This window comes from Oryctolagus cuniculus, chromosome 10, assembly GCF_051225735.1.
Source record: "Oryctolagus cuniculus isolate XC-2025 breed Fujian yellow rabbit chromosome 10, ASM5122573v1, whole genome shotgun sequence".
Lineage (NCBI taxonomy): Eukaryota > Metazoa > Chordata > Mammalia > Lagomorpha > Leporidae > Oryctolagus > Oryctolagus cuniculus.
The window spans coordinates 92548295-92567346 of record NC_142876.1 but is presented as its reverse complement, the minus strand read 5'-3'; the positions used below and the strand labels follow the sequence as shown (position 1 = coordinate 92567346).

General features: G+C 42.2%; 1 protein-coding gene across 10 annotated transcripts in view; it reads right to left on the bottom strand.

Annotated features, from left to right (window-relative positions):
• The window catches only part of CFAP20DC (CFAP20 domain containing), a 277464-nt gene that overhangs the window by 55787 nt on the left and 202625 nt on the right, over positions 1–19052 (bottom strand). For all 10 annotated transcript variants that reach the window (XR_016214759.1, XR_011379498.2, XM_008260862.5 and 7 more), the window contains 2 exons: positions 17129–17332; positions 3566–3627 (listed from right to left, as the gene is read on the bottom strand). Coding sequence is in view for 8 of the 10 variants with exons in the window: in XM_008260862.5 (XP_008259084.4) it covers positions 3566–3627; positions 17129–17332 (266 nt within the window). In the remaining 2 variants the exon portion in view is untranslated. The remainder of the gene's footprint in view (positions 1–3565; positions 3628–17128; positions 17333–19052) is intronic.

Below are 19052 nucleotides of genomic sequence, written 5' to 3'. Positions count from 1 at the left end.
TAGGAAATGGAGCTGGAACTCAAACCCAGGTATTATTATAAGAGATGAAGGTGTCTCGAGTGGTATTTTAATTGCTGTGCCTAAAGCCCGCCTCTCCAATCTCAACTTTTAAAAACAACACCCCTTGGGGCTGGTGCTGTGGCATAGTGGGTAAAGCCGCCACCTGCAGTGCCAGCATCCCATATGCGCACCAGCTCTAGAGCCAGCTGCTCCACTTCTTATCCAGCTCTCTGCTATGGACTAGGAAAGCAGCAGAAAATGGCCCAAGGTCTTGGACCTCTGCACCCGCATGGGAGACCTGGAAGAAGCTCCTGGCTCCTGGCTTTGGATTGGCACAGCTCCAGACATTGTGGCCATCTGGGGAGTGAACCAGTGGATGGAAGATATTTCTCTCTCTCTCTCTCTCTCTCCTCCTCTTATTTTTTCTCTCTTTTTTTTTTTTGACAGGCCAAGTGAATAGTGTGAGAGAGAGAGACAGAGAGAAAGGTCTTCCTTTTGCCGTTGGTTCACCCTCCAATGGCCGCACCGCGCTGATCCGAAGGCAGGAGCCAGGTGCTTCTCCTGGTCTCCCATGGGTTGCAGGGCCCAAGCACTTGGGCCATCCTCCACTGCACTCCTGGGTCATAGCAGAGAGCTGGCCTGGAAGAGGGGCAACCGTGACAGAATCCGGTGCCCCGACCGGGACTAGAACCCAGTGTGCCGGTGCTGCAAGGCAGAGCATTAGCCTATTGAGCCACGGCGCCGGCCTCCTTCTCTTATTTGTATAACTTTGACTTTCAAATAAATAAATAAATCTTTAAAAAACAAAACACCCTTAAATTTGAAAACAAGTGAGCGTGTGTGTGTGTTTGTGTGTGTGTGTGTAAATGAGAGAGAGAGAGAGAGAGAGAGAGAGACTTTCCACCTACTGGTTCATTCCCCAAAGCCAGGAGCCAGGAATCCCATCTGAGTCTCTCACGTGGGTGCCAGAGACCAAAGTTCTTGAGCCATCACCTGCTGCCTCCCAGGGTACACATTAGCAGGAAGATAGATCAGAAGTAGAGCAGCCAAGTCTATTACGAGGCACTCAAAAATGGGATACGGGTATCCCACTTGGTGCTTAGCCCACTGTGCCACAATGCTTGACCCAATCTCAATTTTGAACTCCTTATTAAAGTTATTATGAGAGGCACAATTCCCTCTACTAGGTAAAATAAAAGAATGAGCAGATCATGTGAATAGGCTAGGAACACTTTTAAGAGATCACTAATAAAGAACATCTATTCTTCTGTTGTGAATATTTTAGGTTAGGTAAACCACTTGGGTGGGCTCTTGAGAGTCATCAGTTTCAACAAGGCCTTGTGCACCGCTCATTCCTGCCTGGACCAGAAGCAGAGATGGATCCGAGTCAGGCCCATCACTCTCTCTTGGGAAGTAGAGACTGGGGATTCAGACATAATCTGTCAGCTTTGGCAAGTACTTTGAACTGTAATATGTAAACTCAAGAGCTGTCAGACAACCGTATGTGGTATGGGAAGCTGAGAAGGCTGGTGATTAGAGAGAAGAATGGAGCAGACAGGAGGAAGCAAGGAGAGATGGAGCAAGGACACTGTGTGGCTGCCTGCTGGATTTCGAGATCCTGGTTTCAGGCTGTTCCTGAGTCCTGGCTCTCTGTGGGTTCTGAGAGTATCTAAAAAGCTGGTAGAAAATGAAACTGAAAGGTAAGTTTATTTTGGTGTAAATATTGTGAAATCCATGCATAGGAGGTAGTCTTCAAACAGTTCATGGATAATGTGCATTATGAAAAAAACTGCATGGATTTCTAATTGTTTTGCACCAAAATTCCATTCTTCCACGAATGTTTTAAAGTACTGTTTAAGATATAGCCCTGTATTCTAATTTAACAAATACCATTTGCCTTTCTCTCTTCCTTTCTATTTCTCCTCATTTCATATTAGCCAAGTTTTTTGTTGCATGTAACTGGATTCTGATACTATGTAATAGATACCAATACCTAGAGTCACAATACAGTGCTATCAGTAGTTCTGGTCTATTCCATGGGATAATCCACAATACAGGTTAGATAGCTTGAGCTGCATCTTGAAAATGAGATGCATTTTAGTAATAGCCTTTGGGGCCGGAGCTCAAGAGAGACTGACTTTTCAATAAATTCCTAGTACAATAAAGTGATAGTAACTTACATGGATAAACTAGCTTTTATAGACATAAAATACAGCATATGTTTCCAAATTTAAATTCAGATTTGCTTGTTCCTAATAAGCTTAAAATATGATGTTTTTCTGTATTGCTAAATGGCACATAAGCCAATGATATTTTTTGAAATAATGACATAATTTTGAGATTATTATTTTTTTTTTGACAGGCAGAGTGGACAGTGAGAGAGAGAGAGACAGAGAGAAAGGTCTTCCTTTGCTGTTGGTTCACCCTCCAATGGCTGCTGCGGCCGGTGCACTGCGGCCGGCGCACCGCGCTGATCCGATGGCAGGAGCCAGGTGCTTCTCCTGGTCTCCCATGGGGTGCAGGGGCCAAGGACTTGGGCCATCCTCCACTGCACTCCCTGGCCACAGCAGAGAGCTGGCCTGGAAGAGGGGCAACCAGGACAGAATCCGGTGCCCTGACCGGGACTAGAACCTGGTGTGCCGGCGCCGCAAGGCAGAGGATTAGCCTAGTGAGCTGCGGCGCCGGTGGATATTATAATTTTTTGAAATTATGAACAAAGAGACTGCCTACTCGAACTCATGTAAGCTAACTTGATAAAGTGAAAGGCATCAAAGCATATAAAAAGATGTATGTCTGGGGCCAATATTATAGTGTAGCAGGTTAAGCTGTTGCCTGCAATGTCAACATCCCATATGGGTGCCAGTTTGAGTCCTGGCTGCTCTGCTTCTGATCCAGCTCCCTGCTAATGCCCCTAGGAAAGCACCAGAAGATGGTCCAAGTACTTGGGCCCCTGTTACCCATAGGGGAGACCTGGGTGGACTTTCAGACTCCTGACTTGGGTCTGGCCTAGCTCTGGCCATTGTAGTTATTTGGGGGAATGAACCAATGAATGGAAGATTTTTCTCTCTCTTTCTGGCTCTCCCACTCTCTGTGAGTCTGCCTTTCAAATAAATAAATCTTAAAGCACAGGTTTACACCTAAAATATATTAAATATCTTAATATGCACTAAAATGAAGTGTTTCTGCAAACAAAACAATAATGAGTAAATGAACACTTACAGAGAGTTGACCGTGTGCCAGGAATTCCACTAAGAATTTTTCATGGACTAGCTCATTTGAACCTCCCCAAAACACTATGAAGCAGTTATTATACCTCGATTACTTTGAGTTAAATGACTTGCTCTAAGCCCTGCAGTTGGTGAAAAGTGGAATTTAAATCTAGGGAGACTGTTGTTATTGCTCCACAGACTGAGTAAGAACACTGGATGAACTAAGACTTCAAAAGAAAAGAACTCTGGCGCAAAGCTGCCTGGAAGTTTTGGGAAATAACTTCATGGAACAAAGAAAAATGTATAATCTTCTAAATCACTTTTAAAAATTCATTTACAATATTAATGGTTCTTACCTGGGGTTAGAAGGAGAAGGCGGATTCATTTCTTTCTGATAGTGACGACCCTGGTTGACAGGCTGTGAAAGACAGAACATTTGTGAGGTCTTAATTAGCTCAGTGTTCCTCACAACCACTTCCACATGCACTCTCATTGCTGCAATAGTTTCCCAAGACATCATCAACTAGAAGGGGCTGGGTTTCTTGACAGAACAAAGACTTATTGGGAGATCCAGCAGATGGCAGAGCGATAAGAATGGAAAAAAAAAAAAGAAAAAAAAAAAGAAAAACAGCACATTTCAACAGCCAGTCATTGGACTCAGTACCATTTATGATAGAGTTTATAGGTTCATGTGTTAGAATCTTCCTCTCTGTGGGATTTTTGTGCTATTAGCATTGACTGATATTTTCAGATAAAGCAAAACAAAGTGAGGTATCTCATGGCACTAACGCTGCATTGCAATAACCCAGGGACTCAGAAATACAGCAGATATTTATGTCTCATTGTTAGTAAGCTTCCTAGGATAATTTCTATTATCATCTATGAAAATTACACATATGAATCCATGGTCATGGTGGTCATTTTCCCCAAATGTATAACATGACCATAAGCATTAATCCACGAACTGAAGTAATGTTAATAATACTAAAAATATTGTGAAATTTCAAATTTTCCCTCCATAGGAACCCTTTGAATTACTGCTTATTTTAAATATTTCCTATGTAGCCTTAAACACCTGTTTCCAACTGAACTTGATCTTTTCCTTTGTTCTTTAAAGGGGTAAAATTCTATTGTATCTAATATGAATCCTCTTTCCAAACATCAGCTCTAAGTATTTTTCTTATGCGGTTAACAATAATGTAATTTTTTTATTTTTTATTTTTTTTATTTTTATTTTTTTATTTTTTGACAGGCAGAGTGGACAGTGAGAGAGAGAGAGAGACAGAGAGAAAGGTCTTCCTTTGCCGTTGGTTCACCCTCCAATGGCCGCCGAGGCCGGCGCGCTGCGGCCGGCGCACCGCGCTGATCCGATGGCAGGAGCCAGGAGCCAGGTGCTTTTCCTGGTCTCCCATGGGGTGCAGGGCCCAAGCACTTGGGCCATCCTCCACTGCACTCCCTGGCCACAGCAGAGGGCTGGCCTGGAAGAGGGGCAACCGGGACAGAATCCGGCGCCCCAACCGGGACTAGAACCCGGTGTGCCGGCGCTGCAAGGCGGAGGATTAGCCTAGTGAGCCGCGGCGCCGGCCTACAATAATGTAATTTTAATATGAAAATCATTTTTAACATTCTCACTTCATTACTAGTTGGAAACTGGTATACATTCTTGAATGGCATTCACAGGGCTTTAGTTCTTTTTTTCTTAAGATTTAATTATTTTATTTGAAAGGCAGAATTGCAGGGAGGCAGAGGGAGGGAGGGAGGGAGGGAGGGAGGGAGGGAGGAAGGAAGGAAGAGAGAGAGAGAGAGGTCTTCTATCCACTGGTTCACCCCCCAGATGGCCACAACGGCCAGAGCTGTGCTGATCTGAAGCCAAGAGCCAGGGGCTTCTTCCAAGTCTCCCACGGGGGTGCAGGGGTCCAAGGTCTTGGGCCATCCTGTACTGCTTTCCCAGGCCTTAGCAGAGAGCTGGATAGGAAGTGGAGCAGCCGGGACTCCAACTGGCACCCATATGGGATGCAGGCACTGCAGGTGGCGGCTTTACCCGGTATGCCATAGCACCGGCCCCTTTAGTTATTTCTTTACACAATGGTTGGTGTTAAGGCTTTCTCAACCATAATAATGTGGTCCCACAGTGCTGATCCAAAAAGAGGAGAGCAGTATGGCAGTGGTGCCTGTACACAGAAAGCCCATGTTCCATATTTTCCACATAGTCCTTATTTTTGTGGGCCCTAAAATATCAGTGATGTGGGCCTTGGGAATTCTTCCATGTTACTCTATAAATCATCTCTTGGAAGTGTTCCTTTAATTTAAATCAAACACCTCACCTGATAATCAAAGTCACTTAGTCTGACTACCTGCGATACACCATGAATTTAAATGTGTTCAAATACTTTGGTAATTGAACCAATATCAATGCATCACCATTTCAGTAATAAGAAACAACAGCTGGGAGAACAGTAGAAGGAAAAACATGTCATAAGACATATTTGATCTCACTAGAGAAATAAGGCTTTCAGCAATTTGCAAGTGAAATTTAGTTCTATGATTTAGGCTTTATTATTTCACAGCAAAAAGGAAATTAGCAAGCAAAGAGCCTAATGGGTTCTCTAGACCAACTCACAGTGGCATAGAAATATTCCCAATAATAGATTCATTGGTATTCGGCCAGTATTTCAGCTGTGCTCAGGCCCCTAGTGAATGGACTTCTGCCTATTTATTTCCATACTCCCTAAGCAACATAGTCCTTACATTCAGCCAAATTATTATTTCTTTATTTTATACCATTAATTCAATTTATACCTGTTTCCAAACTGCTATTCCAAATGACTTACTCTAGCCTTTGGAAAATAGAAATGATTACAAAATCCCATCTTTTTTATGATTCAGTCTCTCACTTTAAGGCTATATAGATTATACATATATGTATATATAAAAGCAGATCATTATATATATACGAGATTCAATGAAACAAGCAGCAAAATAGAACACAGTCAATAGATTTGTAGTGATTTAAGTGTTAGAAAACAGTAACAGGGGCTGGTACTGTGAGGCAGTAGGTTAAGCTGCATTCTGCAGTGCTGGCATCCCATATGGATAACAGTTCGAGTCCTGGTTGTTCCATTTTCAATCTAGCTCCCTGCAAATGCACCCTGAGAAAGCAGTGGAGAAGGGCCTAAGTGCTTGGGTCCCTGCACCCATGTGGGACCAGGACAGAGTTCCAAGCTCCCGGCTTTGGCCTGGCCCAGACCTGGCTGCTGCAGCTATTTGGGCAGTGAAGCAGCGGATGGAAAATCTCTCCCTCTTTGTCTCTCCTCTCTCTGTCTTTAACTCTGACTTCAAATAAATAAAACAGTAAATCTTAAAAAAATTATATAACCAGTGGAAACTTCACAAAGTAAAAGGAGCTTCTGACATGGGTAGACAGAAAGGTGAGTGGCTGGCTGGCTGAAGCTGGATGCTCCCACTCACACGTGGATACTGACAGAGTTCAGGACATACTACTCTGAAACACAGCATTTGGCATTTGAGGGAACGGTGGAAGCAGGAAGGTCACTAACACCTTCTCATTCCCTTCCTCCCGAAGTTGTTCATAAAATCTAGGGAGGATGTTCTGACTTGACCCTGAAGCAGGTTCTACAACCTCCTGTGAGAGGTGCCCTCCCAACACCCAGAAGGAAGCAACCTTATCTCTGGAGACACAGTCACAGAGGAGAATCTGAAAAGAAGGCCTTGCTAAATTTTCCCCAGCTTATTATTATTGAGTGACAGCCCCTCTGTCCAATCTTATTTCCCTATGACTTTTCACACTTCACCAAACTAAGCATAAAACACACAAGTTTAACCATTTCTTTGAGAGACAGAGAGACAGAGAGACACAGAGAGAGGGCTCATTTACTAGTTTACTCACCAAATGCCTGCAAGGGCCCCTAGATAAGCTGAAGTGGGAAGCCAGGAACTCAAAGTCTCCCACATCCACAGCAGAAATTGAATTATTTGAGCCTACTGTAGTCTTTCAGGGTCTTAGCAGGAAACTGGAGTCAAGAGATGGGGATTCAAACCCAGCTACTCTGATGGGCGATATGGGTGTCTTAACCAGCGCCTTAACTGCTCTGCTAAGCCCAGGCTCCAATTAACTCATATTTATTGATCATTTGCTCTGTGCTAATTCTTGTGAGAAATTATCTCATTTGATCCTCACAGCAATTTTATGAGACAGACAGAACTAACAGCACCATATAACAGAAGAGGAAATTCAGGTTGGCTAGGAAACAGCAGAGGTGGAATTTGAGCCTAGGCAATCTCTTAGCCACCAGTTTTCCATGCTTAATCAGCCTGGGAGTTCACCTAGAGTGGTGATTACGTGCGTTTCTGATGAACAAATATGGCAAAATTAGTTTATGGCAGGAAAAAAAAAAGTGGTCCTAAACATTTATCTGATAATAGTGAGTGTATGAGAATACTTCCTTCCTGTAATTTAACTCATTGGATTTCACTCTCATGACATACGACTGTATAGCTAATAGTAAAGAAGGTAAGTTTTGCCAAACTGCTAAATTTGGAACATGAGATACAACAGTTCTCTGAGAACAAGGAATGTTTATTTCATGGAGGTGACTTTCATATTCACTAAACACAGAACAACTTGTACATCCCAGTATTTTATTCTGACAGCACAGATAAGACACTGATCCGAACATCAGTTTTTGTGCATCATTTCTATAGTTTATGTAAGTACATTCGTTCTCTCCACAGCCTTTTTCCAACTATTTACTTTCAGTTCAGGATAAAATGAAAACTTATTACATCCAAAGGAAGCTGAGAAGTTAATGAATTTGTAGATTAGAAAAAATGAAGACTTATTAATTATAGAGTCTGAAATGCCAATATGTTATGTTTTGGATACACAGCAGCCAGGAATGATCATGTAAAACACTGAGGTGCTGTTCAGCAAAGAAATGGAATAGGTCTAGAAACTTGGGACCTTGTCCTCTTGGTGGCGCTGTTGCTATGCACTAGAGCCTGGAAAACAGCATTCCTATAACATTAACTACCTCTGAGCTTTGCTTGTCTGTGGTCACACTGCTAGAAATTTGGGAGTAAGGGAGAAAAGCCAAGGCTAAATAGAAGAAAAGGAGATAAGATAATCCTTATGTTAAAAGGTAAGCACAAAATTTTAATGCTGTTACATAAAACCTAGGAAAATGGCAATAATATTGCAAGGTTAACCAAGATTATAAATAACTTGTTGGAGAACCTCACCATATGCTTGTAATTCTGTTAAGTGCATTTTGCCTCATTTTTCTCCAAATATTATGCTCTGCAATGTGCCATGTTGATGGATGCATGCAATGAGGATTTTTTTTTTTTTTTTTTTGCAAGTTAAGGGGACATGGGTGCTAGCTGTGAGATGAAGAAAATTTGTATCCTGAAGCAATGATGGCTTTGGGGTATCTTCTCACAGGGTAGCATGCATATTAGATGGCTTTTCTTGAATCTAGATTCAAGGAAGGACTGGGAAATAATGAAATAGTGAAATAATTGGTTTATTTGTAAGGCTCTGCAGGAGTCCGTATGATTAAGTTCACATCATAACAGGCAAACAGAATCTCTGCCCATCCATACAGCCCTGGCAGTTATAAGAAAGGGAAGACTTACTAGAAATCTTTCAAGATGACTCAAGTGGCCCTTTGAGGAGAGAGCAACATCAGTTTGGCGCTACTGTGAGCTCATCCTGCTAAGCATAGGTGCATGCATTCCACTCAATTCACAAAACATCAACATGAGGAATCCCCTCAGGCCAGTAAGTGGTACGTCTGGGATTTGGGTCCACAGTGGCTGATGTGGAGCTTATATTCTTTTGATCACCACATGAAGCTGTGTCCATTAATAGCTATTTCTTTTCCTTAAAACACACACACGCGTGCGCACGCACACACACACACACCACCGGGTTTTATGCTACTGTCAATCAAAATCGTTCGCCAAGATAAAATTCACTTAAAAATTCATTATAACTAACTCCTGGCTGCCTCCATAAGGCTGCCTAGAGCCCAGTGTTTGAGTAAGTCTCATGAGGGCCGCTCCTAACTGAAACCCTCCAAAATTGATTACTCGAAGCCTGATTTCCACAGAAGTTGTAAAGTCTTGTTTTAATTGAATTTGGTTCTAAGTTAGAAACTTTGAAAAATTTGTCTGTCAAAGGCCAATGGATTTCTCAGTAGGCTTGATTTATGTAGCAAGAGATGCCTACAAAAGCCAATTTGCTACGAGAAATATGGTTACATTTAATTACACTTTTAAATGACTAATTTATTATATCTAAACACCTTTTAAACAGTACATGTTACTCTGAACTGTACAGATGCTGAGGAAAGCGTAGAAATCAAAGTGGCTGGTAACACAATAGGTTTGCTCAAGACTCTGACTCCGCATTGGCTCTCTGATTTCCGACTGCAAGTGTGTGTGGAGTCATCTGGTAAAGATACTCAACTGAATGTCACCTGACTGTATCTTTTTCTTGCCATTGGTCACTGGGCCTTGATTGAAGGGAGATTTTTTTTTTCTTTTGGGTGTATATTTAGTTCTCATTTATAAAATCTCAAATATAAAACATTACCTGCCTCAATCTGGATTTATTTATGCAGAGCAAAGCTAACATTTATTTCAGGATTCTGATGGAAATTACCTTACTTTAGAGTAAAATGGGATTTTTTTTGAATTACTGATGGATTTACTTAACCTATAACTGACAACCAGCACTGACGCCGCATTCCAAGCCCTGCTTTCAGCATGGAAGATAGAAAAAGACAGAGGCACAGTTCTGCCTTCAAGGACTTCTAACTAGGCCTGGAAGATACTGATAACAATGGTTATTTGATGTCCTAATTGCTATAATTCAACCTGAAGATAATGGAAACCCAGAGAAAGAAGCAAATAATTTCATATCAGGTAAGCTGAGGTTTTCATGAAGCAGCGAGTCCTAAGTTGGATCTTTCAAAACAAGTAGAGGGGAGGGATGAATAGGTAGAGCAGAGAGCATCCTCAGAGAAGTGAAGCCTCTCTTCATAATACTGCAACGGTGGAGATCTATCATTCATTTGTCTCAATCCACAGAACATACAACACCAAGGGTAAACCCAATGAAGACTGGAATTCAAATGGCAATGATACGTCAATGCAGCTTCATCAGTTGCAATAAATAATGTTACAGTTTCTTTCCAATTTTGCTGTGAACCTAAAACTATTCTTAAAAAAATTTAAAATCTTGGGGCCATCATTGTGACATAGCTGGTAAAGCTGCCACCTATGATTCCGACATCCCATATGGGTTGGTTTGTGTCCCAGCTACTCCACTTCTGATCCAGTTCTCTGTTAAGGCACCTGGGAAAGCAGTGGAAGACAGCCCAAGTGCTTGGGCCCCTGCACTCACATGGGAGACCCAGATGAAGCTCCTGGCTCTTGGCTTTGGCATGGCACAGCCCTTGCTGTTGCGGCCATCTGGGGAGTGAATCAGCAGATGTAACATCTCTGTCTCTCTCTCTCTTGGTCTCGAGCTCCCACTCTGGCACTCTGACTTTAAAATAAACATATAAACCTCAAAAAAGTAAAGTCTTCACTAAAAAAATAAGCCAACAAACAAAAGCCAAAAGTTAAGTGGCCATGTTCTAGACAGGGAAGAGGGATGGAGGGCTTTCCAGGCACAGCATGAGCAGTGGCGTGACCTGAGCAAAGGGCATGGCTCACTAGTGATGGGCAAGTCACTCAGTGTAGCTACAGAAGAGTTGTCTGGTGTGTATGCTGGTTGGGGGATGACAGACAAGCAAATCTCATGTCAAGTCCTATTCAAGATGATAGAGAAACAATGGCACAGAGAGGAGCTTATCTTGTCACTCTCACCTCCACAGAATAAATTCTGCTCCTTTTCAGAACTTGGGATTCTCTTCCTTCTGTTATCTACATAGTGAACTTGAAGTCAACCTTGAACTTTGTCTTATATGTTGTCTTTTCTGTGAAAGCATCTCTGAAAACCAGAGGTGGAATTAATTGCTCTCTCCCACATGTTCACCATAACTCTTCAAGCTATCATTCACTGCTATGACTTATGGTAAGCTGTTTTTCTCTCTGCTTCTCTTAAAAACTTTGACCATTTCAGGACTGGGTAAAGCCTTATCAGTATTGCTAGTACCTTACCTAGTCCACAGCATATTGGACTACTCAGAAATATAAAGGGTAGAAGACAGATAAGCAGGCTTGTGGTGAGGAGTTACCATGGAGACAGTCCTGGCCCTAGTGGTGGAAAAGAAGGAATGTCTTTCACAGGAAGGCCTGGAGAAGGGCTACACAAGGCTTTGGAGCGAAGTCTTGAGGAATGATCAGATACAGCGTACAGGGCACATGCAGAGAGCATGTAGGGAATTACAGCTGGGAGTAAAGCATGGCATGTAAGATGGAAAGCAGTCAGAGCTCAGGCTGGACAAAAAGGCTCCTATCTGCCAAACCGGAAAGGTGACGGGGAATCACTGAAGGTTCTTACAAAGGGAGAGGATCAGATCAGATGTGGACTTCAGGAAGATCACTAAGTGCATAATAATGGTAGTGACAATTCACCTTTACTACACACTTATTAAGACCTAGATAACATGCCAAGTGCTTCATGAGGTCACAGCTTGGATGCAAATTCTGACACTTGGACCTCAGAGCAGATGCTGCCAACCACCAGGCCATGGTGTTTGGACCAAAAGCCCAGAGATGTTAGAGGACTACAGAAGGAACTGAATTCATATGAGAACTAAAGTGTCAAGGTTATGGTATTAGGCAGAGAGAATTAAGTGGTAAAAAGGAAACAGAATTCTCAGGACTTGGAAATCAATTAGATATAGGTGATGAAGGAGTAGAAGTAGAGAAGTCTTCCAAATGTCTGGCTTAAGAGCCAGCGTGGATGGAGTTGCCACTCATTGAGATAGAAGAAGAGTAGGATATCATTATTATAAAGTTAGCAGCCTTTTTGTTTCTTCTTTTTCACTGTCTCTGTATACCTTCCAAATAGAAAGGCCAAACTTCTCAGAAAAACCATAATAATGTTTGTAAATTGCTCTATTTAAACTCCATATGAGCAGCAAGATGCAGAGTTCATTAAGGAATGCAATTTCCCATTTGTCGATAGTTCTAATACTGGAATAGACTGAATTTGAGGCAATCATAAACCTATCTTATGAATACCAAAGGTAAGCTTTTCAATATTCTCTCTGTCTAAAAAACAGACTGTTTTCAATTTCTCACTTGGTCAAATAGAGATTATTAAGTTCATTACCAATAGTGCTATTTTTGGCTATATACAGAGTAGTTGTCATGCAGGAGACTTCAGTCTTTGCCAGAACAGGGCAGGGATGAGAACACGGTATCCAGGGCAACCAAGAGTTCAGCCTTTTCAGTCCATAAATAATCATTCCTTAGCTTGCCCTTTGTAATGCTGGTCTCCGAGCTACCACATGACAGAATGAGCTCAATCAGGAGGCCACTGTTCTCTGCCTTGCTTGCAGTTTAAATGACTGCTAAGGAATATTAAAACAAAGGCAACATTTCAATTCCATAGCAAATTCCACAAAATCTCAAATCCACAAAAACCCACATTTGACTCTTATGATCTTAACTCTGGTTACAAAAAAAATCTCTGTAACCAGAGTAATCAGAATATATGTATTTTTTGGGGTGTGTAGATATTCTTTGGCACAAAGATTGTCTGAGGTGTTATACATGCTTAATAGTGTTTGTTTTAAGAAATTCATTTATTTTTTATCTATTTTTTTTGAGTGGGAGAGGGAGAGGGAGAAACAGTGTGAAGAGGAGAGGGAGGGGGGAGGGGGAGAGAGAGAGCAGAGAGGGAGAGGGGAGAGAGGAGAGGGGAGAAAGAACTAGCTCTCATTGCTGGTTCATTCTCCAAATGCTGCAAAAGCTGGGGCTAGCCCAGGCTGAATCTGGAAGTTAGGTACTCAATCTGGGTCCCCCACGTGGGTGGCAGGGACGCAACCATTTGAACCATCACCTCCTGCATCCCACAGTGAGCATTAGAGGAAGGTGGAATGGGGAATGGAGCTGAGACTTGAACCCATCTAGCATACCAAATGGGATGCAGGCATCTCAACTAGGATCTCAACTGGTATGCCAGATGCCCACTACCCCATAGTTGCTTTTAATGAAAGCACAATTAAGGCAAGAAAAATCTGGAGGGTGGGAAAGGAGGAGATAATGAACACTAATCAAAGACTGACATCATTCCCCATTTCCTTGGAGCCAGCCTGAACTCCTCCTCCAGGAAGACTTGTGGTAAATTCTCTCCAGAGCACAGAAATTTCACCATCCACTGGCTATCAGTAGCACTCCTGTAATGACTACATCATAGATTAAGAACTTACCATATCATGGGGTTTAGGAACCTGGACTTGGGCATCAGGCCAACCTACAGCTGAATCACTTTTCTCTAGTCTAGAGTGTCAGTATTCTCATTTGGAAATGAGAACTCTAATAGTGCTTATCACACAGGGCAGGTATAAGGAGGACATTAGGTGATAGGGTCCCTGAGAGTTCTAAGATCTACAAAGATGTTGGATATCTGGAAAAAAATAGCTTTAAGGTACAAAAAGTTACAAAATTAATAATTATTTAATTAAATACTAAAAACATATTACCTACTGTCAATTGTCTTTCAATCTTTATATAGTTGTATATAAACATGAATCAGAGTGGCATGACCTTACAGCTCCTTTCAAAAATTGTATAGCAGAAACATTATATTTACTGTTAGATGAAAGTAGTTTCTACTCCCTCCCTTCCGCCCGCTTGCCCTTCAACCTTCTACCATGGAATGACACAACAAGAAGGCCCTCATCAAGTACAAGGCCTTGATGTTGGACTTCTCAGTCCCTAGTTGTGATGGACAGTACATGCCATTCTGGTGAGGTCTCAGATGGAAACAAACACGGTGTTAGAAACTGAAGTAAAGGTATCATTGTTACACAGTTGGAAAGAACCACATGCGAGTGCAGCTGTGTCTTGGGATGTGGTGGAAGGCACAGTTTAACCTGGATGAACTAGGACACTTGGCAGAAGAAGCATCTAAGCAGTGAAATGTTCAAGGTGCTGCATGCTTCTTTTGGCTGCTTACAGTAAATGAGAGGGATGAGAATTGATTTAAAGATGCAATTTATAACTAAAAGGGCAGCCGAACAGAGACTTGGAACACTCTCAGCCTGGCCATGTAAAGAATAAAAAAAGCAGGATGGGCAGAAAATACTAAGGATGTGGCCAAGTGACCATTTGATAAAGAATTAATAAAGATAGAACAAAGCTAGGTTCTATCCAAGTCAATGAAGAGTAACCTCAAAGGCATTCCAGAGATCCTGTAGGCAAGTTAGGACCTTGAGGGTAAGGTTTCCAGACAGGCGCCTATGGGATCTTAGCATTCACTGCCCTGTGCCACCAAAGGATCTGCTCCGTGCAGTGCCCCTCAACCACCACAGCTATGGCTCAAGCAGGTCCACATACAACTTGGGCTGCTACTTCAGGGGCTGTGAAATGCGGGCCTTGGTGGCTTCCACACAGATTTCATTGGAGGCATCAAACAGCTTGGGAACGCAGGGAGAAATACGTCACAGGGGCACGGCTACCTCCGCGAGCCTCCAGTAGAGTAGTGCCTGGTGGAGCTATAAGACCAGGACCACAACTGAGGCCCAAAACTGTAGAGCTGCCAGCATGCAATGCTAGCTTGGGAGAACTACAGCACAAGACCTTAACCCCAAAGAGCTGAAGTGGGAGCTGCCCAAAGCCTTAGAGGCTCAACTCCCACCCTTGTGTATCCAGAAGGTGATCCCTATAGTAAAAGTTTATTCTAAAAAAAAAAAAGATTGTTCTAGAGTCGTAAGAGATTATTCTTTACCTTTAAGACTTTGTGTTGGGACCAGCGTTCTGGCCAGCAGATTAGGCTGCTTCCTGCAATGCTGGCATCACATATGAAGGCCAGCATGAGTTCTGGATGCTCCACTTCAGCTCTCTGCTAATGCGCTTGGGAATGCAGCATAAGATGGCTTGGGTCCTGGCCACCCATGGGGGAGACATGGGTGGAGGTCCTGGCTCCTGGTTTTGGCCTGGCTTTGCCCCATTCATTGAGGCCATCTGGGGAGTGAACCAGCAGAAAGAAGATCTCTGGTTCTATCTCTGGTTCTCCCTCTCTCTCTCTGTAATTCTAAGTTTCAAATAAGTAAATATATCCCTTGTCTAAACAAGATAAGAGTCGGAGAACTCAAGGGGCTTCCATAGCCTTGGAAACTCATGACTGGAGCATAGGGAGATTACTGATGCCATAAACAGGAGTGTCAATTTGTTAAGTCAACAACAGGAGTCACTGTGCACTTACTCCTCATGTAGGATCTCTGTCCTTAATGTGCTGTACATTGAGACTTAATGCTATAACGAGTACTCAAACAGTATATTTCACTTTGTGTTTCTATGGGGGTGCAAGCTGTTGAAATCTTTACTTAATGTATACTAAACTGATCTTCTGTAAAAAAAAAAAAAGAAGAAATTATCAATTCCCAACTTGACTCTCACTGGGATTAAACATGACAATAGGTCTGATCTGATTTCATCATCATTTAAAAAATCATCTATTATTTTTCACTGTATGTTTCTGTGTGGGAGCAAACTGTTGAAATCTTTACTTAATGTATGCTAAACTGATCTTCTGTATATAAAGAGAATCGAAAATGAATCCTCATGTGAATGGAAGGGGAGAGGGAGTGGGAAAGGGGAGGGATGCGGGTGGGAGGGACGTTATGGGGGGGAAGCCATTGTAATCCATAAGCTGTACTTTGGAAATTTATATTCATTAAATAAAAGTTAAAAAAAAACATATTGAATGAATAAATGGATAAGTGAAGGAAAAAAAAAAGGACTTAATGTTATTTTCCTGGTTGTGTTATGGATTTTTGAGTACTTGAGACAAATTTCCCCTTCCTTTTTGCCTATTTCTTCCTTTGGGAATCAGAATATGTATCTTAAGCATGTCTCATTATTGTATTTTGGAAGTAGGTAACTTTTGTTTTTATTTCACTGGCTCACGGTCACAGGAGATTCGTCTTAGGATGAACCATGTCTAGAGTCTCACCCATATTGATTCTGATGAGACTCTAGACTTTGGACTTCTGAGAAGGAGCTGAAGCGAGTTAAGTCTTTGGGGCTACTGGGATGGAATGAATATATTCTGCATGTGAGAAGGATATGAGTTTTGGAGGTCAGGGGTGGAATAATATGGTTTGAAAGTGCTCCCCGTGATTCCTGTGTTGGAATCTTAATTTATGATGCAGTGGTGTTAAAGAAGCAGGACCTTTAAGAGAGGATTAGATCAGGAGGGCGTAGATTTCATGTAATGATTTACGCTGTTACTGCAGAAGTGGGCTAGCTTCTGCAGCAGCGGGCTCCTAATAAAAGGACAAATTCATCCCCTTCTCTCCCATGTGCACTCTTGCCATTCTACCTTCCACCATGGGGTGAGGTAGCAAGATGGTCCTAATCTGATGTGGACCCTGTCATCTCTGACTGCCCAGCCTCCCAAATTGTAAGAAATACATCCCTTATTCAGTAGAGTCTCACGTATTCAACTATAGTAGCACACAACAGACTAAGACAACTATCACATGTATATATTTTTGAAGGTAAATAAGGCAGTTTGAGGATAAACAATATCATCTCCGAATTTTTGCCCCTAGCCCTAAAAAACAATTTCAGAGTGGGTTCTGAATATTCATTGCAGGGCATGTTTTCATGCTGGCCCACTTTTTCCAGGTGAGGCTGTTCTTTGTTAGAAAGATTGTTGTTGTTGTTGTTGTTGCTAAGGCAATAACTAAGATGCAGGGCTGGGGACTTACTGGTGGCAGGCAGGAGTTCCAGGTGGTTGTGTCATCACTGCTGGTGCTTATGCTGACATTACAGTTGTCAACCTGGGATGCACTCAGGCCATGGGAAGCACCAGCATCCTCCAGCTCTTCATTCTGTTGCCGCCGTAGGCTTGCCAGCATCTGCAACTCGGATTCACTCATCTGGCTGGGCTGATAATTTCTCCAGTCATATTCCTTAAAAAGAGGGAAGAACATGACAGAGCAAAGGGTTACTTGGTTTTTCTCAATCACATGGGTTACCATCCAATGGTCTTTCACAGATGTAATCCCTGAAAAGGCTCCTCATGACAGAGGCTCAAACCTTAATATGCTGTATTAGTGTATTTTTTGTTACTACAACAAAATATCAAGAGGAAACTATCTTTTAAAAGAGAAAAGGTTTATTCAGCTCACAGTTCGGAAGGTTCAGGTCCAAGAGTGGACAGCCCCATTGGTTTGGCCTCTGTGAGGACAACGGATAGAAATGGGGAAGTGCATAAGGAGGATGGATCACATGGCAAGCCAGGAAGTAGAGAAAAAGTAACCAACTCTCTTGTAAGAGCTACCTTCTGAGGGCACACCCCCAACAATCTAAGGACCTCCCACTAGACCAACCTCTAAACATCACAATTGGATTAAGTTTCCGCTATCCAAATACCCTTGAGTTTAGGCTTAGAGTTCTGTATGATTTCAGTAGTGAAAGCATCTTCAAGCCTCAGCACATGCCTTCATGCTTTGGCTCATTTATTCCTTTGCTCCTGACATGCCAGCCATACCACTAAGGTTCTAGGAGCATCAAACTTGTGCCAGGCTGCCTTCTTTACTGTGCTTGCACACATGCTAGTCACCTCTGCCCCACGTTCTGGCTAACTCCTAGGCAATCTTCAGGGTCCCAATTATGCATCACTTCTGCATAGAAGCCTTTTCTTTCTTTTCTGTTTTTAAGATTTATTTTATTTTTTTTTGAAAGGTAGAGTTACAGAGAGAGGTAGAGACAGAGAGAGAGAGAGAGAGGTCTTCCACCTGCTCCCAAGTGGCCTCAATGACTGGGGCTGGGCCAGGCCAAAGCCAGGAGCTTCTCCAGGGTCTCCCATATGGGTGCAGGGGCTCAAGGACTTGGGCCATCTTCCACTGCTTTCCCAGGTGCATTAGCAGGGAGCAAGGTCAGAAGTGGGACCACCGGGATTTGAACCAGTACCCATATGGGATGATGGCACTGCAGGCCTGGGCTTTAACCTGCTGCGCCACAGTGCCAGTCTCCAGGGAAGCCTTTTTTGACAACCACCTACTGGGTCAGCTGCTTTATTATGTACTCTCAACGAATTTTAACATTTTGACTTTTATTATTTATCATAATTGCAGTTGTATAATGGTTTTTTGGACTGCACTGGTTGACTATGAACTCTACAAAGGTGTTTACCACAACTGTTTTAATCCTATTGTATTTCCCATATCTGGTGCTTAATAAGTGTTCAAACAGTACTCGTGGACTGGCCACATAAAAAAATCAAAGCAGTTCTTCTTTAAAAGAAAAATTACTTTATATAAAGAAGTTCAGTTTATAAGGGAGTTAATGAATTTCAGCATTGTGAACACTACAATCAAATATATTCAACTGAGAGTAAGACTGAGAACGACTATTTCTGTTAAAAGCCATCAAACAAAATAGAATGTTAAGATGGGAACATGGAAGATCTCACAGCCAGAAAACCCTCACAGCTACAATAAACATCTATACTGACATGGAGCACACTATATTTGCAGTCTGTCACACATATTTTTTAAAGAAAACTACTATAAATTTTTAGAGGCTAATACAGTATTATTTCAATGCACAGGACAGAAACAAGCACATGGAATTTTCAAAACTTTCTTTTTGGCTTAAACCACATTTGATAGCTTATGTCAATTTTAA